Here is a 27,847-nt window from a genome sequence, read left to right on the forward strand (position 1 = left end):
GCAAGGTAAAAGAAAGCTCTGTTTCCTTTTGTTACTATATACCGTAAAATGACTGCAGCTGGAGGGGGACACAGACACTCCCCTCAGACAAAAAACCCAGCTTATTTGTACTGCCTTGTAGACTCTCTCACAAAGTTCAACAAAGATGAATTCAAACTCCTGTGCTGGTATTGGGGACTGAGTGGTGGGGTACGAGATGTGCAGAAAAAAGGTCCTGGTGCATGTTGAGTTGTATTAGGGTCAGCACAGCCTGCAGATTAAAGGCAATAATTATTCCCCCTCTATTAAACACCTGTGGGGCCCCACCTGGAAAACTGGGTACAGTTTGGGGCTCTAAATGCAACTGAATCAACAGACTGGAAGCAGTTCAGTTAAATAGACACTTAAAATATATATATATATATCAACATAGCAGGCTGGAGCACACAATTTGAGGAAAAGCCAATGGAGCCCAGTTTATTTAGCTTGGAGAAGAGAAGGTTTAGGAAAGATCTCTTTCCATTATCATTCTCTACTACCTAAACAGCATGATAGAAGACATAGCCAGACTGTTCACAGAAAGCACAACAAAAGAACAAGATGCAATAGTCAAAAGTTGCAGCAAAAGAAATTATGAAGGTATATAGGGAAACACTCTTCCAGAATGAGGGACTAAGAACTGGAATGGGTCACTCAGAGAGCTGTGCAGTCTCTGCTTTCAAAGAAAGTCAAATCTTAGCTGGGAAAGGCCCTGAACAACCTGGCCTAACTTTGAAGATGGCTTTGCATGGATCAGTTGATGAACTGGACACAGCAGATAAATGTTGTCCAGGAGGCTGGAAAGATTCCTTTCACCTAAATTATTCCATGACTACATTATCTTGGGGTTTTATAGTACCATAAGAAATATGAATTAGAAGGATGCATGAATTGTATGAATTAGAAAAAAAAAAAAGCTAATTCAGAAGGGAAAAAAGTTATAAAACGACAGCTAAATGTCAGCTTTCATTTTTTTGAAACAGTAAAGTATCATAAATGTGTAAGTACTTTTCCTCCCATCAAATCTGCATTTTTTTCAGTAAACAATATTTCACTTTTCACAATAACCATGCTACACTTGGGAAATCTTTCAGACTTGATTTAAAATGCATGACAGAATTGTATCAGTAAAAAAAAGATAAATGTGCAATACAGTGATGATTTAATTCCACTGAGGCCAGAGAAGGCCTAACAGAATGCCTGTTACATTGCTACCTTTATCGCGCACCAGTTAGACTGAAACTGTTACAAAACTCAGGACATTCAGTGGCACTGCTAGCTTTTCTTTATATTATTTTAATTTACTTTTAATTGAGGCTTTGTTTCTGGTCTCTTTACTTTTTTCCAATGCCTATACAAATCATTCCTTTGCATTAAATATAACTAATTATTTAACTGAGAAATCACTATTAAAATTTATCTTATAGATGACATTAGAATGCTGGCCTCTAAAAACCACCAGTCTACACTTTTCAGTGAAATGAAACATCACCTTTTTAAATCTGTTTTCCCAATTACCTACAGCCTTTTTAAGTAGAATAGGTTATTTCTATAATCCAGTCACAACTAATAACACAGCTGCTAATTAAAGAGTTCTCCACATGGCCAAGTTTCCCCACTAACAGCTGTGTGAAGCTAAAATCTTAATATGGCCAACAAGCAAGTAACTTCAGAGACATCATTTAAGAGAGTAACAGAATCAATCCTTTTCTGGACTCGCTCCGGCAGCTCAGTATCTCTTGTAGTGAGCAGCCCAGAACTGAACACAGGATTCGAGATGCAGCCTCACCAGTGCCAAGTACAGTTATTAGTATTACTTCCCTAAAAGAAAAAAAAAAAAAAAAAAAAAAGAAGCTACAAAACAAATAGATTTTTACAGAATTAAACAAGATAAATACATAAAAGGCAACTATGAAGACTTGGCAGAAGAGCATTAGTCATACTGAATGATCGGACAGTAAAATGGCAGATGAAATTCAATATGGATGAATGAAACACATATGCGTATGAGGAAAAATGTAGCGGCTAACAATACATCAGTTAGGATGGCTGAATAAACAGTGCGAGCACATAAAGGGAGAAGAAGTCTTTCTGTCGATAAACTGTACAAGGACTAGGTTTAGCTCATGATGGTATTTTCTGATTTTCTTACAAACTGGCCACTTTCGCTATCTTAGGGAAATTGCACTGGAATCCCAACTGCCTTCTCTCTCAATTTAATGACAAAATCAAAAAAGATGCTTGTTTTTAGTCTCCAGCATATTTACTCCAGATTTTAAAAAAAGTGAATAAAATCAATGAACAAGAAGGCCTGAAGAATGGGAAGCCACGAACAATAATTTTAGAAGACGCAATGGAAATTTACTGAGGACGTAAAATTACATTTGGCAGCTCATGAAGTCATGTCTGAATTCCAGACAGGTACACAAATGTAATTTGCATCCAATGCATTGCTACAGTAGACGGATCAGAGGCTCAGAGCCTCGCTTCATAGGCAGTTCCTTAACAGTTACCCATTGCTGTGTACTGCCAATAAAACTGCAGTTGGTTGAGTATTTTACAATGCCAACTGCTTATTTAACATTCACCTTTGAAATGCTCGCTCTTGGTTTCAGAATGAACACCTCTTCAAAATGAAGAAATTCAGACTCTTTCCATATATCATTTAAGGCTTCTGTAGATAACAGTAAGTTATACTGAGCCATATTTCAAATGTGTCCTCACAAAGTAAGGAGAAGTAAATATTTTAAAGCCAAAGCTCTGATTCTGATGATGCATTTGTTGCCAGTTATATTAAGTGAGATACCTGATGATCGCACTATAAGTAAAGCCAGGGCAACTGTTTTGAAAAACAACACCCTATTAAACTGAGAACAAAACATTTTAATTCTTTGTTTAGGATTTGGTGCTCAAGAATTACATTGGGTAAAAACACTAGAAGCTGTACCACAGGTAAACAGCCAGTGCCCAGAAACCATCTACCCTTCATTAAATGAAAGATTTTATTTAACTATTGTATTGAATCCATCTGAACAGCTATCCATCTGAACAGCTTATCTGAAGGCAAGAAAAAAAAGCACAATGCTACAACAGAGTGTTAGGAAAATTATGGAGATTATGAAATGATTTACTGTGTTTATGATCCCCAGGTATTTTCTGCAGTGTTCAAAAGAAAATAATTAGGCAAAAGAAGGAAGAGAAATATGCAAAAAAGGATGAACAACGTAAAGTGTGTTGCCATGACAGAACATCATTAACATCTACACATACTATCAGGGGCTTGTTATTTGTCTCAGTTTTGTCTTCTACAAACAGATACAGGTGAAATCCATCTATATAAGCTAGCAAAATATTAGATAAGTGTTTAAATGCAACAAAATGGACACATATACAGATTTTTATTGAAAAAAAACCACAGTATTAGTGCATTCAACATTGCAGGCAAAAAAAGCATTAAAATAAAGATATTTTATATAAGATTACCCATCTAATGTATATATCAATTAATCTTCTACCTACCACCTTATTTTTTACCACTGGTAAAAATATAATACACCACAACATGTAAAATGCAATCCTGAATCAGTCCCTCTATCATGCTAACCTCTGACTTTTAGCTGTCGTAACAGCTAGTAGGAATGGGATTCTACTCACTGAACTTTACATCTGACATAGTTCAAAGTGTAGGCTTTTGATCATTACTTGGAGGCATTTCTAAAGAATGATTCATCTGATATAAGGCAGACATCTAAATTAGGTCTGATTAACTGCCCTTGGGACGTTATCTTTTTCCCTTAACTATAAATAGTTTAAACAGTCAACTGAGCAGGTAAATACCTGTACCAAGACCTCTTCCTGAGAGACTATAGAGATAATTATGTCTTAAAAGAGAAAACAGAAACAAACAGGTAAAAAAAAACCAACACACCAAGCCTCAGATTTTCTAGTAACTGCCATGTCAAAAGTCTGGTTTAACCCCTGTGGTTCCTAAACTGTCATATAATAATGCTATAACTGCATGCCCAAGCGCATTGTGCAGCCAAGATACTCTAAACAGCATCAAGATGCAATCCAAGCAATAATGTTGCACACTGCCCTATTCAGGTGGTTTTGTTCTGGTCAAGGAAATAAAATGGCAAAAGGCAATACAAAGCTATAAAGAGGTGACACACTGCAACTGTTACAAATTTGGACTTGATAAAATCATGAGCAGATGGAACCTTTCCATTGACAACCTCCTAAATCACCTCAAAATGAGCACATGGAACAGTTTTGAAGATGATAATGTTACAATCTTTCCATCAGGACAATTATATTAAAAATGGTTAATACTTCTTCTAATAGTTACAACAGAGAAGCATGAAAATTCCATAAAATTGCAGATGAACCCTAGACAACAATAAAAGCCAGAATTTCTGACAGAGTCCTCTTAACCTTAGGCCAACAGAGGACATGAATACTCTAGTAATGATCAAGGCTTGACTGTCAAACCACACCAATGGTCTTCATGCCTGAAGACTCCTAGTTTTTAGAACTGGCTATCCAGAACATTCAGAACTCTCTGTATGTCCACAGCTGCCAATTTGATTGATGAATTCCAACTTAGGGTCCTCAAAATGACATTTCTTAACATAAATCAGAGGAATGTGATCCAGTAGGTATACTAAGAGGATGTCTAGTGCACAGTTAGAACAGAGAGCAGCAATTTCACTAAACCCAGCAAATTTAATAGGTACAACGTTTCATGTACCGCTCAGTTACACGAGTTTTTCTCCAAGCAGGAGACCAGTTCTCTCATCTCATAAAGACTGAAATCTACATCCATCATTTTTCAGCAAAGCAGAAAATAAGTTTCTCCAGGCAACTACCTAGTATGATGGAACAGGCCTAGTTTCTGTGCCCCTGGCCCCTCCATTGGAATGTTTAAATAGTAGTACTAATATATCAATTCTAAAAACACAAACATCAGTCCTCCTCTCTTTTACAGGGAAAAACCAGTAAGATAGTTCATTCCTCTCCTGGTTCTATTCTTAGAACAAATGACCAAACAGTAGACCATTTATAGTGAAGAACAGTTTCATCAGTTCCTTCTGTAAGGCAGCTAAATAGCACATTTTATCAGTAGAGAGATGAGCACCCTTCCCCCAACACTGTCAACTCTTTCAAATAATAATATTAATGGAGAAAAATCAGATGACTAAGTACAGGGAGACAGTTCCTGGCTACAAATATTGAATTCATGTAGATAATTAATTTAGAGGTACTTGATTTTGTTTCTTAAAACATCTGTCCAGTGTTTATAGGTTAAGACAACATAGTCCAACCTACGCATAATCCCCTCCCTCCCTTGTTGCCTGATGTATACACTATTGAGCAGCACTTCTCTCTAGCACTACATGGGAAAAGTAGATCTCTACCACAACCAGAAGCTAGTTTTGCTGACACCAACCATCACTACAGCTGAATTCTTCCATAGGATTTGTACTGATCGAGTGTTTTCTTCTCTTGATATCCACAGGCATTGGCCAGACTGATAGCTAAGTTTGATTTCACTTATCTCAAGGAGACTCTAAAACAGGAAACATGTATTTTCCCTAATTTTGTTTTCCCTTTTGACGGAAATATGCGATACAGATATGGAAATTGAGATTAATGTGATTAGGTTTTAAAGACTCTTTATTAAAGAAACTATGACATGCCCTCTGTTGCCAGGGCAAACAACCAGCCTGAAGGATACTCAAAAGGTTTATACGTCTTACCTCTCTCCATTCTTTGTTTCCAATGGCTTGTGTGTACAAAACACAGACTGTGAAAAGAAAAATAATAGGAAAAAAAAAAAGTTGGGTCATTTTCAGCATTTGACATATTTTAAGTGAACCAATGTTGCAGTGTGCTGTGCTGCTGAAATTATTAACAATAAAATAGTAATTTGTTTCCCCTCAGTCTTCAGTATGGCCTATTGTTGCAGCACTGACCTAACAAGTAGGGTAGTTCTGAAACAGGAAGCAAAGCTTATGCTTGACCTCCAGCAAAACACTTGACAAACATTAGCAGTAAAATTGGATAAAAGCAGTTCTTCATTAAATGTTGATGGTCTGGCTACTCTAGTTAATCTAATGCAAAATTACCCTGAATTATGTTTCTTTGAAGAGATGAGAGAATTAAAATAAAACCAAACGAGGACCCTACCGGAAAAAGAGAAAGGGGAAATAAAAGTGGAAAAAGGAAAAAATAAGTTCTCATGTTTTCTTCCTTAATTCTGCTTCTAATGATGCATATATATATATTTAAGTATCTTGCATATGCATCTTCAAAAAACAAAACAAAACAACTAAAAAATCACCACAACTAAAACCTAATAAAAAATAGAATTAAGTTTGTTGACCTAGGCCTTTTTTGAAAGACCAAGCAGCATACTCCCACAGGCATCACTCTCCTTGCAGATCTGGTTTTCCATTACAGAACCCACTACACATCAATCTGCAGCGTCCAACACAGGGACTGGTGATGGAGGTATAGTGATTGTAAGCAGGTCTTTTAGATACTATTACAAGTAATCTGCACTGAAGTTGTACTATAAACTTATTTTTTTTCCTACAGTCTTGGACTAGGTGTAGCTGACAACCATAAAACAACTTTTACCTGAAAATCCACTACAGCCCTTTCCTAAGCAGCAGAAATACAGATATTTAAACACTTTTCTCCTAACAAAATCTTCTCCTTTGCCCATCATTATTTTTCAACAGAAGGTTAAAAATAATATTGTTTTGGGTTGCAGCCTTGAACACTAAAGATCGAAGCCTGGTTTTGTTTTCAATAAAATCAGGAACATCAACAGACATGAAATGAAAGCAGAAGTGAAAATGAAAAGCAAAGCAGAAATGAAGTCAAGCTTCAAATTACATTTTCTTCTTACTTGAAAGGTATTTGGTCCACATACATACAAAAAAAAACCCACCCAAACAACAACAACAACAAAATCCCATTAGGTAGTAGCAAAGCAGAAAAAACCAAGTTCAGTATTTTAGCTTACATTCAAGTTAAAAGTTAACACAATTCAACTTTTTCTCATAGAAGATACTTCTGTACAAGAAAAAAAGTTTACAAAAAAAATCAAAATCATTCTTTTGAAATAGACATTTGTATTTCTCCTTTTACTCTAAATGAAACCGTGGACAGTAATTCTCCAAGCTTTGGTTCCTGCTTAAAGTAGGATGATTCCAAACCAACAAGCCTATTTTTACAGCTCAGTCTGGATCAGACATCTGAACTGTATTACATGAAGAATGAAAGTAAATGAGAAAATGTAAGAAAACAGTGAAATGGAAGCTATGAAATCAGCTACAGAAGTGTCTGAAGGTTACTGAACTTCTGACTGACCTTTGTATCTAGTAAGATCTGTGTCAAAGTAACCCTGGGAGAAGAAGGAAATGTCAAAGGAAATTCCCACAGATAAAAAACAAGCAAAGAAAAACAAATAATTCTCCGGAAATACCCTTCCTGCTAACATAGAATCAGCTCTTCCAAGGGTCAGGTGTCCTTTCTCTACAGCCGTACCGATGGGTCAGAAATCTTAACATTTTGTAATTCTTAACTCTGGACACTGATACCACGGTGTCAAACTCAAGGTAAATTTAAGGAAATCTTGCAATGAAGAAGAGGGTGGAAGTGTCAACAGTTATCACTCAGTTGTAGATAGTTCCCAAAATATTATAGTCTGCACCTTCTTATTTTCCCAGATAGTTTGAGCTGCCCTTATCCTGCACTCTGGTGTTTTCCTGTTCAATGCATACATGCTAATCCTTTAGTCTGGCAACTACTGCAACACCCAAACTGCCCACTTGAGTTTTCCCAAACATAACAACACATCTACTCCCTTCTAAAGAATTATGAGCCACAACGAGGTTGGTCTTTTCTCCATGCTACCTAAATCTTTCCATGATTCTACAGCCAGTTGTAGCAGAGGCTTCCCATTACTCTTCACTCACCAGCTTCTATACTTTCTAGGCAGAGCTTCCTGAAGATCCCTTTGTCCCAGCTGCCATGAGATTCTCCTCATTGAAACTATCTTCTATGGAGAGACCCTCCAGGGGAAGAGTTTATACCTCTCCATTCTTTAATATCAGACTTTTTCTATTAAGATAATGTGGAGTCCTGTGACTCCTGGTTAGGACATTCTATCCTGACCACAGTACTGCCACCACAGCTGCACAGTGGTTAAGTTTGCCTAGCCAGTGCATGGAAAGAAAATAATTTTGCCCAACTCTCATTAGACAAAGAAACGTACCAAATTCATTAATCTGTATCTACTTTGAAGATCTTATCCCTGCCTCATGAGGAAAGCACTGCTTTAGGTCATTCTCTCAAAGAGGGGAAAAAAAATTGTCTCAAAAGTATTCCTAGAAAAAGAAATGGTCTCCAAAATGGAAGAACAGAATGGCCCTAATGCTGCAGTAAATCAATATATATGAGCTGCAGTAAATCAGTATGACTTGCTTTGACGCCACTGAGGAGAAAGCACTGTCAGTAAGAGACTTCAGTACTGTTTAAAATACTTCATGAACAGGGCTATCCAAGTCTGTCCCATCTATAGCTAATATCTCTACGTTATTTCTGTAACTTGCCTCGAGGGAGGCAAAGTGCCAGCTTTCTCTTGGCATGTATATTCCAGATTGCAGGGAAGTGGTCAGAACTGGAATAAATACCGAGTAGCAATCAAAGTATCAAAACACAGCTAAGCAAACCTCCCAAGAGAACTGGAAAAATCACAAGTTCCTCTTCAATTTCAGAAGACTGTTTATGTTGACAAGGGAGTCAACTATATCCATGTGTGTCCCTCTCTGAGAAAAAGGCCAAGAGGATGAAATCAGATCTTCACTATCAATATTCTCTCTAGATAACTGCATTGGAGTTTGAAAAGCATATTAGAATTGGCCTAGTCAAATCCAATGAGACCTCAGCATACAGTGACGCTATGTGATTCTATCTTGTACAAGATCTAATGGTTGTTAAATTCAGTGAAGGTATGATGCTGGTTTTGGCACCTTTCTTAGCTAACAGGATAAAGTTACTGTATACAGAGCAGTCTAAGAATGGCCTTTATCCATTATCTTTGTGCTCAACTAAAGGACACTAGGAGCAAACAAACTAAACTGGCTAATAAAAAACCCTACAGAATACTAAAACCAAGTGTACACTGTTCGGAAAGTATCCACAAACTAAGCTGTTTTGCCAAGTAATTTCTTTATTGCAAATACAGTATGAGCACTTCCAGAGCCCAGGCTTCTCCCTTCTCCCTTTGCCAAGGATAGTATTACTGTATTCCATGTTTCTCTACTGCTAACCTGTACAGATAGGCCTGATTGGCAGCTTAAGTGGCTACTCACAACTTGAGACCAGATCTCTAAAGCACCCCAGCAATTTTAGTGCTTTAAATAAGCTATTTACTGGAAACAGGAAAGCAGTGTGTTTTGAACTGACAGGAAAGGTTACGACACTAAAAAATATTACCATATAATCTGAATCCATTAAAAAGCACCACCATTTTGCTTCTCAGAAATATTTTAAAGACAGATATTAGGAATTCTTTAGGTTTTCCTGCATTCCTTCCCCAGCATAGGTCACCCAACCAGCCACCATCACTTGGTTTGCCCACCTGCCCTGTGTTGGGGTGCCTACAGGTCACAGACCCTTCAGAGGTGCACTGACTTTTATATGGATTGTCTCCGTTCAAGAACGCATGGCCAGCACTGTGTCTCTGGAAGTGTGACTGCAGTAGTACCTTCAGCTCTAGCTCACAGCTGCTGCTGCTTTTCTTCTCAAATAGGTTTGAGCAGTGGCCCTGTGTGCTCCCCTGGCTGGCAAAAGTTCTGGCAGGCAATTTACTCACATGGCTTTTAGAGCTGACTGGAACCTGCTGTGATAGCACATGGTGGTCCATGGCCTCCTGCCACACAGGTCACACTGCAGTCCCCTGCTACTCAAACTCTGCAATTTATGCCTGACACAGCTATCTGTCTGGTAAAAACTTGAAGCACTTATCCCTAATAATATCTGAGCTTAAAAACTAGACATCCTCATCACTTTTGTAAAGGTGCCTTGATTCAATAAAGAGATCTCTGAATTCTATCAGCAGCAATAGGTCACTGACCACTCTTCAAAATTGCTTAACCTGAACAAGGGAGTTTTTATTAGCCAATTAAAAAACACGCAGTAATATGCAAAACACTCAGAACTGCTTCTGCATGATCCCTCTACACCAGGGGCAAGGTACGGCTAATATCTCCTTTTTAAAAATAAAAGGTACTGTAGGCTAGGAACGTCAAAGGTACACCTAACTTCATGCAGCTTTTCCCCAGACAGTAGAAGCCTTTCCATCAGAAGTCTATTGTGGGATCTCTCACAAAAACACTTTGGGTTAAAAATGGACAAACAGTCACACGACTCAAGTGTATCCCACCAGGACACATGTCCAGACACTTGACAGAAGTGTATGTGTCCCAAGTTATGGCCAGTCATTAAGCACAGTACGTTGTATTCTAAGGAAGAAAACCCCAGGCTTAAAAAATATCCCTTACACATTAAAATAGATATGGGGTGATAACACGACACATCCCTGGCAGTGTTCAAGGCCAGGCTGCACTGGGCTTGGAGCAACCTGGTTTAGTGGAAGGTGTCCCTGCCCACGGCAGGGGGTTGGAACTGGATGATCTTTAAGCTCCCTTCCGACCCAAACCATTCTATGCTATGATAAGACACCATAATCTAAGGACTAGTCATTCAACACTAGAGCAGTACTTTGATTAAACACTATCAGAAAAAAAAAAAAAGGATTTTTTTTGTGGTCTCAGTTCTTTGATAAACGTATCATAAAGTGTCTGTTACAGGAAGACAGTAATGGATTTTAAATCAAAAGTCTTGTCATATATAAATTCATAGTCACGGTAATTTCTGTCAGATCCAGTCATATATTAACAAAACTTACAGTGAAAGTGGGTATCACTACCTGACATAACTGAAAACATTAAGTCATAAACCATGATGTGATTATTGATCAGGTAAGGTCATATTTCTCAGAAACAATTTAATTTTATTTTTCAGCATTTGACTCTAGGATTAGTGGACACTATATGCATTAGCAGCTACAACTGCTTCCAGTTTGTTTAGGAGGTTGCTTGCTAGCTTTGAAAGAGATCTAGAACAACAGATTAAAGAAAAACCACTTTTCTGCATTTATTAATTTTAGGAAAATGTAGGTTGACTCTAAATAAGGAACCATGTAGCTCAAGAAAGCAACACTGAATACAGACTCTTTAAAATTCCAATTCATATAACAGTCCATAAGCATATCTTATGTAGGTGTAACTTAATTAAATAGTTGTCACAAAGACAATGTAAACCTAACTGAGACTGAAGGAAATCACTCATGTAACTTTTAATCCAGTGTTTACACATGTGGAAGATGGGATGGAAAGAAATAAAATGCTGTATACTTACTTGGATCAGATTTAGAAAATGTATCTCTGTCCAAAAGATTTCTGTTAAAAAAAAAAAAAGAGATAAAATCTTCTTATTTATAAAAAATGGTAGAAGATACAGATCAGATACCAATTCATATATGTTTTTAACAATTTGATAGTCAGCTTAGTTTTATACCCTTCCAATATGTAAGATTTACGAGAAGTCGGTCAGCATTAACACTTAAGTAGTCTCACATTTAATTTTATTACACATTTTGGATTTGAGCAAACTGATTCATACATTCCAGTACCATGAAGTGAGAAGCAACATATGACAAGCATATTAAATATATGTAAGACATCAGGAACAGAAATACCTTAAAATCCCAAGCATCTAGCAGAGATGGACTTGCTAGTTGAACCCAAAAACTTTAGACTTTACTTAAAAGAATAGCTATGAGATCTCAGAGCCATCAGGAAATATAGAATCATAGAATCATAGAATAGTTAGGGTTGGAAAGGACCTCAAGATCATCTAGTTCCAACCCCCCTGCCATAGGCAGGGACACCTCACACTAAACCATCCCACCCAAGGCTTCATCCAACCTGGCCTTGAACACTGACAGGGATGGGGCACTCACAACCTCCCTGGGGAACCCATTCCAGTGCCTCACCACCCTAACAGGAAAGAATTTCCTCCTTATATCCAATCTAAACTTCCCCTGTTTCAGTTTTAACCCGTTACCCCTTGTCCTGTCACTACAGTCCCTGATGAAGAGTCCCTCCCCAGCATCCCTATACGCCCCCTTCAGGTACTGGAAGGCTGCTCTGAGGTCTCCACGCAGCCTTCTCTTCTCCAGGCTGAACAGCCCCAACTTCCTCAGCCTGTCTTCATACGGGAGGTGCTCCAGTCCCTTGATCATCCCCGTGGCCTCCTCTGGACTTGTTCCAACAGTTCCATGTCCTTTTTATGCTGAGGACACCAGAACTGCACATATCTGTAAGAATCTGCCACGGATGAGTAAGGGAAACAAAATGAAAGCACACACAGAACATGCCAAAATCAGGAATTTTCCAAATACCTACAAAATACCTAGGAATAAGCAGTAAGAACCGATTTCTTTGCTGTGCAGTGTAGTGGTCCCAATACTGTAGCCACATTTAGACAACTGAGAATCATTTACAGATGAGGAGGCTCAAATTAACACTAAGTCTAGAGAACTAGGACTGACCAGAAAACTGTCCTTAGAATCGTTACCAACAGTTCATTATTGAAAATTAAAAACAAAGAATAATAAAAAGATTATCTGGACAAACTAGAAAAATTATCTGAAAACAGGAAGTTATTTAACAGGGACAAGGCAGGTAGTTGAAGTTAGCTATTAAACTCAATCCACAGCAAAAATGCAGTTTAGCTGCATGTACCTAGATATACAGGAGTTATATCAAAAATGGTTCGAGACCAGCAGACCAAAAATTGAATGCAAGACAGGAATCTTGTGCTTTTGGGAAAAAGGCATACTGGAATACATAAACAAAAAAGCTATAGAGCAATTCTTCTAGTCTTCATAAAACTCGCAAACACTCAATTCAAGCAATAATGTTTTCAGAAAACAGATTTCTTGCAAGCTAAGAAAGACATGGGGCCACCAGAGTCCAGTGGAAGGAGAACTTGTAAGAAGTCTATAGAATATATCTATGGAGAAAACACTGCTGCAAATTGAAGCTCATCTCCATGCAGACAGCACAAGTAGGAACAGGTTTAACCACAAACTGAGTCTTCTGCTCTGCAAGTGCAGAAGTTGATCTTCATTCCATTGTTTTACCACCTTTCATTGTTAGAGGTGGCCAGACATGACATGAAATCTCCACCACTGACAGTCTTTAAGAACATGTTAGGCAGCTACAAGTACTAATAAGTTCTTTGATCCTACCCTGGAGCAAGAGGAAGGATTAAATAACCAGTTTACACCACTTACAGCTTACTATTTTTAGTAATTAGTATAGCTTCTTCAAAGATCACCGTTTATTACGCTCAGATCTAAATCACATTATTTTTATGCTGCTGAACAGTGCTGAAAAAGTGTATTAATACATTGTTTGATACAGGTGTTCTAAGTATTCCAATTAAGCTTCAACAAGGAAAAAATACTGTATTCCAATTTACGTACTGCCAAGTCCACATTTCAGAATAAGCGATATGAATGAAAGATAGCTTTAGAAGAATATTGGGTGGATCTGTTTTATTTAGCCAAAGTAGGCACTAGGATTAAAATTAGTATTTGTGAATGAACCTGACATCTGCACATGCTTCTTCTTCAGAACTTCTCTAATCCATTCAGAAGTGGGATTTTCATATATGCATTTTATATTTCATATATGTATTCTACCTTACCCCAAAATATACAAATTGAAGTATTAACAAACCCAGGAAAACCAATGATTCCTAGTCTGTATTTGGCAATGACCACTATAACCTACTTTAAGAGACTGTACAGCAAGTTCTACAATATCAGAACTACCAGTCCAAAATGAAAATTGCCTCCTATTCCTCTTTAATTATACATACTTAGGTATGCCATTAATTTATGGTAACTAGTATTGGTTTTACAGCAATTCACCTGGGAATAATAAAAGCCTAGACACAGGGTTATGAGACAGTACATTAGGTTTTGGGATAGGTCGCCCATGCTCACTATTAGGATTCCAAGCAATTTTAATTACTCTCCCTAAACACCCTACAATGACCTTACAATTGGTATGTTAGCATTTGTGACTGCAGATTAAGATTAAACCATTTTAATGATTCTTATACTGAGTTAAGGTGCCTTGAGATTTTTTTAGTATTTCCTACTCTTACTCTGTTTCTATTTAAGTTTTCTTCCTCTATTTTCCCATATACATAAAACCATGAAGCCGGCCCATACCAGCAGCTCAGTCCATCCCAACGCTCTTATTTCAGCAGTTGCAAAAAGTAGCCACTATGGGAACTGAATGAGAGCAAGGTAATTATCTGTAACACTTCCTGAGATGTTCCTGCTTATCAACCATTAGCTGCTCGAGGACTTCTTGAATTCAGAGTATTTCTACGCAGTCAGTATCCCTGGAAGGACTGAAATACCAAAGGTTAACACTGCAATTCAGGTCAGCAAGTGTTTTGAACAAATACAGCTTTCAATATCGTCCATTCGACCCTTCACACATTTCACCATAAATAAAAAACATCTTCAGAGTTTGCAGACACGTCTGATCTTTCAAATCATTAATAGCCAGCCAAAATGGTAACATAAGAATTTATCAAGCTGTTCAAGCAATGCAGCCAGTTTCAGAAGGACTGTAAAGAACAGTGCAAGCAGGTGGCAGGGAAGTCTGGTTTGTCCACCAAATCTCTTAACGGCTCCAGCAGCTGCTCAATTTCCTCTGTACATTTTGATTTCACCAGTCAGTCTCACCTCTGTGCCTGGCAAAATCTTGGAGCACATTCTCCTGGACAACATGCTAAGGCACATGAAAAACAACAAGGTGCTTGGTGACAGCCAGCATGGCTTCACTAAGGGGAAATCCTGCCTGACCAATTTGGTGGCCTTCTATGATGGGGCTACAGAATTGATGGACAAGGGTAGAGCAGTTGATGTCATCTACCTGGACTTGTGCAAAGCGTTTGACACTGTCCCACACAACATCCTTGTCTCTAAATTGGAAAGATATCAATTTGATGGATGGACCACTCGGTGGATAAAGAACTGGCTGGATGGCCGCACACAAAGAGTTGTGGTCAATGGCTCGATGTCCAGATGGAGACCAGTAATGAGTGGTGTCCCTCAGGGATCGGTGTTGGGAGCAGTCTTGTTCAACATCTTCATCGCTGACATGGACAGTGGGATTGAGTGCGCCCTCAGCAAGTTTGCCGATGACACCAAGCTGTGTGGTTCAGCTGATATGCTGGAGGGAAGGGATGCCATCCAGAGGGACCTTGACATGCTTGTGAGGTGGGCTGATGCCAACCTCATGAAGTTCAACCATGCCAAGTGCAAGGTCCTACACCTGGGTCAGAGCAATCCCAAGCACAGCTACCAGTCGGGCAGAGAAGAGATTCAGAGCGGCCCTGCGGAGAAGGACTTGGGGGTGCTGGTTGATGAGAAAATGAACATGAGCCTTCAGTGTGCACTCGCAGCCCAGAAAGCCAACCGTATCCTGGGCTGCATCAAAAGGAGCGTGACCAGCAGGGTGGAGGAGGTGATCCTGCCCCTCCACTCTGCTCTTGTGAGACCTCACCTGGAGCATTGTGTGCAGTTCTGGTGTCCTCAACATAAAAAGGACATGGAACTGCTGGAGCAAGTCCAGAGGAGGGCCACGAGGATGATCAGGGGACTGGAGCACCTCCCGCATGAAGACAGGCTGAGGAAGTTGGGGCTGTTCAGCCTGGAGAAGAGAAGGCTGCGCGGGGACCTCATAGCAGCCTTCCAGTACCTGAAGGGGGCCTATAGGGATGCTGCGGAGGGACTCTTCATTAGGGACTGTAGTGACAGGACAAAGGGTAATGGGTTCAAACTTAAACAGGAGAAGTTTAGATTGGATATAAGGAAGAAGTTCTTTACTGTGAGGTTGCTGAGGCACCAGAATGGGTTGCCCAGGGAAGTTGTGAATGCTCCATCCCTGGCAGTGTTCAAGGCCAGGCTGGACAGAGCCTTGGGTAACATGGTTTAGTGGAAGGTGTCCCTGTCCATGGCAGGGGGTTGGAACTGGATGATCTTAAGGTCCTTTCCAACCCGAACTATTCTATGATTCTATGATTTTAGGGGGAAAACAATCAAAGTGCTCCTTTAAATACACGAAAACTGCATGGCACATAAGCAGATGCCAATCTACAACCAAAAGAAATGCTGAAAGCAAAAGAAGAAAGAAGACTGGATGCATTTCTGGAACTTCATGTTGTCTTTATCACCTCAATAGTCAATGGCACTTCCTGCACAGGCTGAGTGACACAGGGTGCATTTCTTTCCCTTTTACGTGAGAAAAGCACTCTCTTTGGTAGTACACTATTCTGTCTCAGGAAGCAGTCCTAGGAAAGCTCAGAAACTCAGAAACCAGAAAAATCCAAAACTTCTATTTCCTCCTCCGAATCAAAGAACATGGGGAGTATATTTTTAATAGGCACATTCAGCCTTTCAAATAAAGAATGCAAAAAGAAAAGAGGAAGAATTGCTACTGAGTATGAGGAAGGGGAAAAGAAAAAAAAAAAAGGGAGAAAATACGCTTTTACTTGGAGAAACACACACACGTCCAATATGTACAGCACAGAAGTCTAGGAACATCTGTGCAGAAAGCAGCATTCTACCAGCACAGATTCTGAAGGAATTTATTCCATACCTGCCCGTTCTGGAGTGGACCTTCCAAAATGGTTGCAACAGAACAGATGACTAAAGGAAAAAATAAATAGGAACCACAGCAATAACACTTACTTGTCTAAACTGGAAAGCACAAGACTGATTACAAATGCTGGGATAAAGGTTTCTTTTTCTGTATCATGAGATAAATTTCTCCAGGAAAAAATTTAAAGTAATCAGTACATAAGAAAAGTTAAAACCTATTTAGCTATGCCTTGCAGAATCCCTTTGTTCACAGTTTCATCAGGTCCATGAAGGTTTGTTAAAATAACAGTTTCTGTGCTGTGGTGCTTTGCTTGAAAAATTGTTTAAGAATAAAAGAGAGTATTTCTATTGTAAGGAACCTACAACTGACATCTAGTCTTGACTACTTCAGGGCTGGCCAAGTGTTAAAGCATGTTATTAACAACATTGTCCAAATGTCTTTTAAACAGTATGCTGCTTTGTACAGTCTCACATACTCTATGGATTATACGTACATTGACAAAGATTGGCCTATGTTAAAAAATAACATTTACTCACCTTGTTCACATATACTTTGCTTCCAATTTGACTTTATTTTAATGATCAGTATTTGAACTTCCTCCTCTGCAGGGTTTAAATTTAACCCTTTGTTAAATCCAACTGCTAAGCAGAAGTAAATCCAATCCCCCCTTCAGAAACAGCAGAATTCTGGCACTAAAGAACAGAAGTACACAAAAAAATCCCCAACTGTGTTCATATGACTGGAAAAATACTTATTTATACATTGTTTTCAACAGCTCTGAAATCCTTTATGCTAAAAATACAGTTTGCTTCAGATGAATTTGTCACAATCTCTCCAGCTGTTAAGGGTTTATGTTTCTCTTCATCTTTAGATTACATTAAAGTGCAGGCAAAGATTCCTTGGTTGTGAAATAAAGCCCTCGGCAGTTTGCAAACACAGAAGTTAGTTACCCATGCACAATTATTTTTAATTTTTAGAAAATATACATTTTCAAGATATCAGATTCTCATATAAGCGTACACTACTTTCCTCACAGCACACTTGTGTCAGTCCATGGGAAGCGCGGCTGCCCTTAGTTCATTTAACAAATGCATTTCTGTTTCCCGAACTTAATGTTGGGCCCGCGTGCCTTTTTCAAAGAAGAACCATAGGAAAAAAAAAGAAGCATCTCCTCACTTTTTACTGTGCAGAATGGCATCCATTCTACTACTATTTTTAACTTAACTGTATGACGTCCTAGCAAACACTGTCCCTCAGCCTCAACTGATATTACTGGACTTGCAATGGGCAGTCCTATGTAAGACGATGTACGATCCAAAGAGCCTACCTGAGTGAAGAATCCACTTGACTTCTTGCAGAGTAATTGCACAAACAACTTTCCTGTTGTGGTGCTAGCTTAAGTAGCCACCTTTCCCTGGCTATTTAACCCTCTCCTTCTGTATTCTCTCAGAACACAATAAAAAGCAAGCTGTCAGCCTCCAGATCTCTAGATTCAGAAGGCGCTGGACCCAAAAGAAGATTAGACAATTTCTCAGAATTTTATCTTCCTGTCAAAATAACTGGCTCTCTTGGGAAAGGCTCACAGGCGAGAAAATGGTGGCTCTCCTGACCAACAGGCAATTAGAATGATACCTTCCTTCTGGTTTTACATTGTCTCCGCTCTTTGCAGCACTAGAAGGCCTGGGAAGAAAGCAAACATACCTCTGATATGCAAGCTTGAGAAAGCATCTACAATACCTCTTCAGAACCTGCGGAGAAGTAATTGGCTCTGCTTGTTCACAAGGAGACCAAGAAGTAATTTTCAGCCTCCCAGTAACTTTCGTTGACAATTTAAACAGATACTGGTTCAGAAGCCATTCTCTTAAGGGAAAAAGAAAGGGAGAAGCAATGTGAAGGGTTAGACCACCAGTGCTTCCATGATTTTATGACAACCCACAGTCTTCTCTGTCTAGATGTACACACAGTTTCAGGTTGAAACCTCTATTAAAACCGCTGACTACTCCTGAGGGTAAAAAATGAACAAAAAACAAAGCAAGTGCCAAGCTTCTTTACTTAAACATAGCAGTATTTTCCAGGAATACTGTTGGAACAGACAGAAAGTACTGGATTATGAAAAGCTGGGCAAGCTACTCTTGTTAGTGGGTGAAGCACTGCTCGGATGGCAAAGAAAGAGAACGAGGAAAATAATACTACTACAGAAAGTGTTCATAATAATACATTTAAAGTTGCTTCACACTTCCTAGTACCTCTCTCTTTTCCTGCTGTCAGGGTTTCCTTTATAGGACCCTTCTGAGGCTAAAATTGTTGGTGTCAGCTGTGGGAGGGTGTTACAGTGAGCCATCAGTGTCCCACGTCTTGTCTGGGGAGAAGCATGAAGTTTAGTGGTGGCAGGAGTGGAGCAGGTGGTCTCAGGAGGAGTTTGTTATTGATGGCTCCCTCCTCCCCACTCTGAGAATCCCCATCTGGGTTATTTTTCCAACATGCTCTTACACCTCGCTCCTGCTTCATTGGTCTGCAACTCCATTTTACGTCCAAATTTACCGTGTAAGGTGTGTATCACGTCTGCTTAAGACCGGCTCTTTCAGCACCTCATTGTTCCAAAAAACAGGTTTGCCCAGCTCCCAGCCTGCACTTTTTACCAGCCACTGGTGACCTCTTTACAGCACTGGGGTCCCCAGTGGCATCCTGAGCCCCCTCTTTCCAGCTTTGCTCTACTACTCTGTGTCCTGTGTCCCCCCTTGGAAGACCTCTGCTATCACACCATGCCAATGCTCCTCTGTCCTTCAAGAGTCACAAATACATCAATATACACAGAATAACATTACTACTACCTGTAGAAAGAAATATGTTTATACCACACAAAAACAAGCCAAAGAGAAACTAACCAAGCAGTAGCCACCTGGTCATTAGAAAAAACACTGGGTTTGGGTTAGTAGCTAAGCTCCACATAGGCAAAGACAATTTTAGACAAAACTGGGCAAGTTCCAAGACTTGCAGAGTTAGTGCGAAACCTGGGGGCCTAGGAACCACAACATTGAATTCATAGGGCAACAGATGTGCCTTAAACCCTAGAAGTCACATAGTTGCATGCTTAAAGTTCAAACAACACAGACACACAAGTGAAAGCCAAACCATGCAGGCTATCAGGAATGCATTTCCATGACTACCGTGATGGACACTGTCACCCATTTATATTTCTTTTCCCCAATACACTAACTTTTTCCCACCTGGAGGCAGCTGGTTGTCCAGCCAGTTTCATTTCAAAGCAAAAAACACACAAGATCAACTTTCTTTTGCTGGTCACACACAGCCACTCCACAGGCTTTTAATCCAAACTGGACACAAGTACATAAAGAAATCAGGAAAATGAAAACCAGATTTACAATCATGATGGATTTTATATTCTGTATTTTGTACTACAGAGAGCTACAACACCAAATAATCTGTTATGGATATCTCTTTTAGCATTGCATCTTTCTGTGACAGGGATTTCTAACAAATGATTGCTATTTCCAAAATTGAGGAGGCAACTACACTGTCTGGAGAGAAGTGATCTTGCCAGAAATCGATGCCTAGGACAATCAAACATATAATTAAACATACTTTTGGGTGCTGCAACCACCAGAAAGTGGCTAGTTAAGATATTCAGGCTGCCAAACAAAACGCAAAATATCTGAAATAGTAATTTCTGTTCCTCTGTGTGAGAAACTTGAAATTAAATTATCTTCATTACTCAGAATAGGAGTAGCTTAGTTCCATTCAGCCTATTAATTAATATTACATTTCTGTACAAATTGTAAAGTGGCACAGAACTGATGCAAACCAGGCACGAGCAACCAGTTGCATTTCTGTTGAATTAACCATGATAAGGAGTTTATGCGGCCTTTACACACATTATGCCTGGTATGGGAATACAGCCAGCGTAGAGCCTATTCAGCATAAACCCAGAACACTGAGGACAGACTACTTGATTGAGCATATAGCCTTGCAGAGCAATACTATCATAACAAAGTGACCTATGCTGTGTCAGCATGTTACAACACTTTTACTATCTTTCAGATAACCACTAGAAGTCATACACTTTCAGATACACTACTAGAAGTCATAAAGTGACCAAGCTACAGCTTCACTTCCCTATAGACACTAAAAATTAGTCTCAAGAAGATAATTCTGATAACTCCTAATTCAGTAAGTAAATAAACATTAACATGAGGCTTAATGAAACTCTTGGCCATTCTTGTAAGATAAGGTTTCATAAAGGCTGTGGCTCAGTCAGGAGACAACAGGAAAAACGCTGGGTCCACCAAGCTACCATGAGGAGCAGAAATCATTGTGATATACGTCACAATAAATAGTGAAAAACTTTGTACGTTCACATACAGCACAAGCTTTACGATATGTTACAACCATCATCTATCCATGCTCTCAACATTAAGTATGCTGGTTCAGTCAACTACATCATAACTGCACTGATAGTAGGGAAGATTAGAATAGAATATGAAGCTTTTTGAGATTTAACTAGATTGGAATTGGTGAAGAACATCACCATAGGGGGAGAAAAGGGTGGCAGACACATGGCCTAAAGCTTACCTCAGGCTCACATGGGACCATAAGTTTACACAGCTAAAGTGCAGATTCAAGTCTAGGCACAGGCCTACACACAGCATGCAGGGCAAATACCCCTTTAGAGGAAGGGGAACCTTTGGGCTGGAAAACAGTAGTGGAGCAAAAGATAAAGCGCAGCCTATACTCTCTCTTCTGCACTAATTGGAGAGCCAAGGTCCTCATCCTTCACCTCATGACAATCGTGTAAAATTATACCAGGTGGCAACAACCAAAGATCACAGAGCACATGAGAGTGAAATTTTCATCAGACTATGGATGCCCTTCAGGCATGTGATGAAGGGAGCTACAGGGCACAGAGGGAGATGGCTACTTGAACCAGGCAATAGCAGGTTGTTACCAACACCACAGAGGATCCTCTCTGATGACACATTTATGTTGTTCTGCCACACTGCATCTGGCTCTTAAGCCAAAGAATTCAGATTTTTTATTTAAAAAAAAAAAAACCACAAAAAACCTAAACAAACAACTCAGAAGGTTGGAAATCTACACCTTCCAAGAGCCAGAGAAGAATCACCAACATTTTATTTGATAGGCACTGACTAGTAATAACTAAAAAGAATTAATTTCTTGTTCTTCTAGCATTTGTAAAACTACGGCCAAATGCTGGCATTTTATCAGCCATGGGAATCATATGAAAAGTTTTTAGTCATACCCCAGAAAGAACATCACCTGATATCCAAAATATTTCATAATTTTCATAGACAATTTCTCATCTCACAAGATGCACTTCTCCTGAAGGTTACCTCATGTGCCCCTGAAGCTAGAGCAGCCTGGCTTGCAGAATAAGAAGTAGTGCAACGCCACCTGCATAGTACTGGAACCTGGTGAACTTGGTAACACTGACAGTACCAGCATGCAGAGCAAATTAAATTGTGAAGTGCTGACAGATAAACAATACCGAATTAAAAGCTTAAGTGAACAGAAGCTGTTTCCTTACTGAAAAAGAAGGAAAGAAAGAGGGAAAATAAATAAACAGATAGAAGAAAACTGTCTAGAGTAACAAGTTTATTTTGTGACACAAACAGCTTGCACTGCTTCACTGTCCAGCAGGTTATATCATCGTACAAATGGAATAAGTTCCTAGACTTCCTATAATGAAAACAAGCAAAAAATGAAAATCTGTGAAGAAAGAACAGTTATCAGCTGACAATTGTTGACGGAAACAAGTGACTAAATTGGTTCTGTAACTCCAGCTACCAAGAGAAAATTAATGTCATGACCCAAACTATTTTAAAAGCATTTCTCTTCAGGTGCTAAGGAATACACAACTGCTAATTATTAAAGAATTTTCAGCATTCTCTGAACTTTGCAGTTTGCTCTCTATTCCTCAATTTCATTTAACACTGCTTTTTGAGAGCCTGAGCCAATGAATGTTTATAGATGAATCACAAATGTGTTAATAGTTAATCTCTGTCCCAATGTCACTCATTTTACACTCGATTTTGAAGCATGAGCATGATTTTGTAATCCAAAGCTGCCATCCCAGCACATTAAGAAGAAAGGAATCATCATAGAAATCCCCATCCTCTGCACTTGACATCAAGACATGTTGGGAATGCAGACCAATTTGTTTTAAACAAGGAAAAACAAACCAGTTTTAACAAAACAGACATGGCTTTTAAAGATACCTATGAAGAAACAAATATTGAAGCTATATACTGAAATTAGTTACCAGAAAGGTAACTAAGGTCTGAATTCACTGCCTATGTCATATACCTTCATTTCCTTGTAACTATCTGATGGATTCTTAAATCACTACAGAACAAGGATTTAAAGAAAACATTGCAGGTATATACAAACAATACCTGGAACAAAAGAAACTCCCATTATAAGGGAACAGGGTTAAATCCATCATGCGTGTTTTGGTATTTGTAATTGTGACAGGTTACTTAAGGAACCCAGCAGTAACGCTAGAAGCCCTGGATTGCTTTTACATGTAGCAGCCCACCAGGGTGACCAGGGTTTTCTGAGGTTGTTGCTAGTGAACTTTGCAGCGAGAGGCAGTAAATACATCAAGGCATTCATATGTCAGCCTGGTGACTAGTTCAGTATTCCAAATTCAATCTCACTCCTCATTGTCTCAGCCTTCTTTTCACTGTACCCCTCACAAAACATCGAATCATACTTTATTTACTAAGGAAAAAGAGGGAGTGGTCTGAATTTAGGTTCAGAGCACTGTTTCTCTCATTAGAAGTGGTGTTAATAGCAGCAGCTCCCTAGCAGCTCCATCAGAAAATGGAGCAACGAACTGTAGCACAAACTTTGCCTCATTTCCCAACAGGAAACAACACTAACCGTTCAAATTATCCACTAGAAGCTGCCAGCGAAAGGAACTGTTCTGCAACTTCTAGGGAATACCGAAGGAAGTTGCGAAATGTGAACGAACACATGAAGATAAAGGACCACAAATAAAACCACTTTCAGACCCCTGACAGGAAACTCCCAGTGCTTCAAGGGAGAATGCCGATAAACAAACCCCAGCCAAACGAATGTCCGGGAACGAACCTGCATACACTAGATGTGGTGTTAAGGGCTGGCATTTTTGCGATTTATCGGCAGCAGCGTTACTTTAAAACGTGACGAGAAACACGCCCGGTTTCGTAACAGTTTTGCAAGAGGGTGCCTGAAACACGCTGCGAAAGGACTGCTCCGGATGGGAGTTTTCCCCGTCCCCACCGCGGCACTTGGGACAGCTCCAGAAGTTACATACCCGCTGGAAGAGGCTCGGCGCACGGCAAGGCGGCTCCCGCGCCCTCCGGCAGCTTCCCCCCGTGCCGCCAGCAGGGACCAGCCCGCAGCCGCTGCTCCCCCGGCGCACCCCGGCCGGGGCGCGGTAGCGGGCGGGCAGCGGACCCCAAACTGCTCGCAGGCTCTTCCCGAGGCGGGGTATTTACAACTTCCCCGCGCTAGGCAGCGCTCCGCGGGCTGGGCGGAGCGCCCCGAACAGCGCCGGGCTGCGGAGGGCACCCCCGCGCCCGGACGCTGCCCCGCGCCACTGACAACACCCGGGCGGGGGTCCCCAGAGCCGGCACACGGCGCGCCCGGCCCCTCGCCTGTCTCCCTCCGGGGCGAGCGGGTCAGCGCTCCCGAGCCGCCGCCGTACCTGCAGGACACGGAGAGCTCCACCTTGGTGGCCGGGATGCTGGAGCTGAGCACGTTAAAATCCCCCACGGACGCCATGGTCGGAAACCCACCACTTCCACCCGCCGCCGGCTGCCCCGCCGGCTTCTCCAGCGCGAACATGGGGCAACGCTGGCGGCGGGCGGGGCCGGGAGGAGGAGACCGGCCGGAGGAGAGGGAGGGCAGGAGGCGGCGCCACGCGGAGCAGCACCGGCACGGCCCGGCACCGGGGCGCTGACGTCACCGCGAGCGGGAGCCGCGAGGCGCCCGGTGCTGGCGGGCCGGGGGCCGCAGCGGGGGGGTCCCGGCGGCACCGCGGCCGCCGCCACCCCACGTCCTGTGCGGCGGGGAAAGGCGCCGGTAGGCGCCAGCCCGCGGGGCGGACCGAGCGCCGTCGCCCCCGCGCCTCCACGCTGGCGGAAACTCCCGTCCCGCCCCGTAGGCTGTGCGGGGAATCCCCTCTTGTCCCGGCTGGGTGAGCCGAGCGACAGAGTGCCCCGGGCTCCGCGCTGGAGCCGGCGGCTGGGGAGCCGGCCGGTACCGTGCTAACTTCGGCGGCCCGCGGCGAGGCGGACCCGCTCTCCCGGCCAGAGAGGGAGGCGCAGCGGGGCAGGGCCGGCGGGAGAGCCCCACGCCGCTAGGGGGCGCAGCGGGAGCGGTGCGCCTGGCGAGGGGCGCTCTGCGCAGGAGGGCGGTGGAACACGGCGGGGGGTCGTTGGTGCTGATTGCCCGCTGAAGAGCGCGGTCGTTGCTCCTGCAAGGGGCTTGAGGGAAGGCTGTGGCTTACCGGAGTTCTTACCTGCGTCGACGCGTTGAAAACCGGGAATGTCACTTGCTCCCACTTGTGCTCCCCTTTGTTTTAAAGACCTGATCCAGTCTGCGCCGAGTCTGTTCAGGATAGTTCACGATAATCGTAACAGTCCCACCATAGTGGTTATGGTAGTAACCCACCATAGTCACGATAGTCCCACCATCTCATCTCGCACGTCTTTAATTTGTATCCATCGTCATGGCATCTAAGTAGCCCCCGATATTCATGTCTCATCGCAGCAATTTGATGGGAGATGGAAGTGCTAACGTCCCCATGTCACAGGTGGGAAGGTGAGAAGCAAGCAAATTAAATGCCGTGTCTGTGCTCCCGCAGGATGTAGGGCAGGTCAAAGATCATAGGATATCAGCCCAGATCCTGCACAGAAGTCCTCTGCTCCTCTGGCTGCTATGGTTTTATGTGTAAAAATAAAAACACATTTGGTGTTTGTTTCTAAAAGGCAAATGTGGCTCTAAATCCACAAACATTCATAAAATCACAGAATGGTTTGGGTTAGAAGGGCCCTTGAAGATCATCCAGTTCCAGCCCAGCATACGGTTGGCTTTCTGGGCTGCAGGCACACATTGCTGGGTCATATACAACTTTCTGTCGACCAACACCCCCAAGTCCTTCTGTGGGGGATTGGCTTGTCGAAAAAGGTCACGTTCCCATCAACGAGCTGAAACAAGACATCTGTGTAGAGCATGGTGCGAACTTCTCACACCAGATAATGAGGAACTGAAGGACACCGGCAAACAGCAACATACTATGACCAATCACAGCCAAGGACACTAAGCGATAAGTGCATGAGAAGGAGGATGGTGGGGGGGTGCACGGTGTAGCTGCAAAAATGTAGAGCTTACACAATGCCTTATTTGTGCCAGAACCAATCAAGTGCCTAGTATTTGCATATTCACTGTTACATTAACCGAAAGTAGAAGCCCAATAAAGGAAGCTTGCTGTTAACTCATATTGAGTCATCCAAGTCTTCCTTTCACAACATCCTTCTCCACAGGGCTGCTTTCAGCACATTCTCTGCCCAGCCTATGTTTGTGCTTGGGATTGCCCTGACCCAGGTGCAGGACCATTTATATTATTGTATATTATTTATATCATACCTTATCAGAATACATTAATTTTGGATTTAATTTTTAGATTCTTGTTGGTGTAGTTCAAATTTGATGCGTGATGTCCATCAAAATAATGATGGACAGAGAAATTGAATGTTCATACCTGGTTATATCGCAGTCAACAGAATAAGCAGTGGAAATACAGACGGCAGCAACACGGTCTTATGTACAGGATGTATACTCCCTGTGCACAGCACGTGTCTGAAATATAACTTCAATGGAAGAAACTCAGGGAAGATATAACTGAGATTTTTATTCAGAACTTTCTGACTTCACACCCTACTTCTAATCAGGAAGTTATCACCTGAACTCTCCTTTCTTGCTTTTCCTTCTCTTGCACAGTTTTTGCATACAAAGCAATTTCTCATGAGGTATCACGAAAGCATTTCTTCTTAAGCCATCCTGTTTGATATATTCAGTACAGCCAAGAAGCCACGTACATTCACAAGTATTCTAGGTGTGTCTGGTGGCAGCCAATCTACAGCTGAAATGGCTAAAAATAACAAAGTCAAATTTAGTTCACTATTATCTTTGTCAAAACAGTAGTGTGAAAGGATGGGTGAAGGACCACTGGTGTCTTGGGAGGCTTATGCTGAGTACAGATAGGGTTCCAGATGACTAAAATTGGTTTTATGGTAACAATTATAACTCTTTTTTAGCATTATAATACTGTTCATCTGCTGTAAATCTAAACATAATAGTGGATCTCACAGGGCATGACATGGGTGACTTTAAAGGCATGAATAGTTATAATAATAACAATAATATATTGCTATATATTATGTAACTTTATAATAACGATAGACATAGAATCATAGAATAGTTAGGGCTGGAAAGGACCTTAAGATCATCTAGTTCCAACCCCCCTGCCATGGGCAGGGACACCTCACACTAAACCATCTCACCCAAGGCTCTGTCCAACCTGGCCTTGAACACCGCCAGGGATGGAGCATTCACAACTTCCTTGGGCAACCCGTTCCAGTGCCTCACCAGCCTCACAGTAAAGAACTTCCTCCTTATATCCAATGTAAACTTCCCCTGTTTAAGTTTTAACGCATTACCCCTTATCATATCACTACAGTCCCTGATGAAGAGTCCCTGGTATGGGTAGCTTAAAAGTATAGCATTGTAAGTGTGATATGTTCGTGTATTCTTTCCTACTAATGCACTTAAGATCACTGCTTTGGGTCAGGTAGGGGGTTGGTTGGATCATTTTTATATTAGCTGACCTTAATGACCTTAATTCTGCTTAGAAAAATTAAATAGTTGGTTATTGGTGATTTTATAAATAGAGCATCCTATGAAAAAAAAAA

At 41.2% G+C, this 27,847-nt stretch overlaps 1 protein-coding gene across 8 annotated transcripts in view; it reads right to left on the reverse strand.

Moving 5' to 3' along the window:
- The window catches only part of CPNE8 (copine 8), a 99,321-nt gene extending 74,479 nt beyond the window's left edge, over nucleotides 1–24,842 (reverse strand). The window contains exons 1-3 of one of the 8 annotated variants that reach the window (XR_010609772.1): nucleotides 24,580–24,828; nucleotides 11,515–11,555; nucleotides 5,778–5,824 (exon numbers count right to left, since the gene is read on the reverse strand). Coding sequence is in view for 6 of the 8 variants with exons in the window: in XM_065665604.1 (XP_065521676.1) it covers nucleotides 5,778–5,824; nucleotides 11,515–11,555; nucleotides 24,580–24,719 (228 nt within the window). In the remaining 2 variants the exon portion in view is untranslated. Of the gene's footprint in view, nucleotides 1–5,777; nucleotides 5,825–11,514; nucleotides 11,556–24,579 lie in introns of all 8 variants that reach the window. The other 7 variants (XM_065665604.1, XM_065665627.1, XM_065665597.1 and 4 more) reach the window with 7 other exon arrangements.
- Between the last annotated feature and the right edge of the window lie 3,005 nt (nucleotides 24,843–27,847).

This window comes from Lathamus discolor, chromosome 1, assembly GCF_037157495.1.
Source record: "Lathamus discolor isolate bLatDis1 chromosome 1, bLatDis1.hap1, whole genome shotgun sequence".
Lineage (NCBI taxonomy): Eukaryota > Metazoa > Chordata > Aves > Psittaciformes > Psittacidae > Lathamus > Lathamus discolor.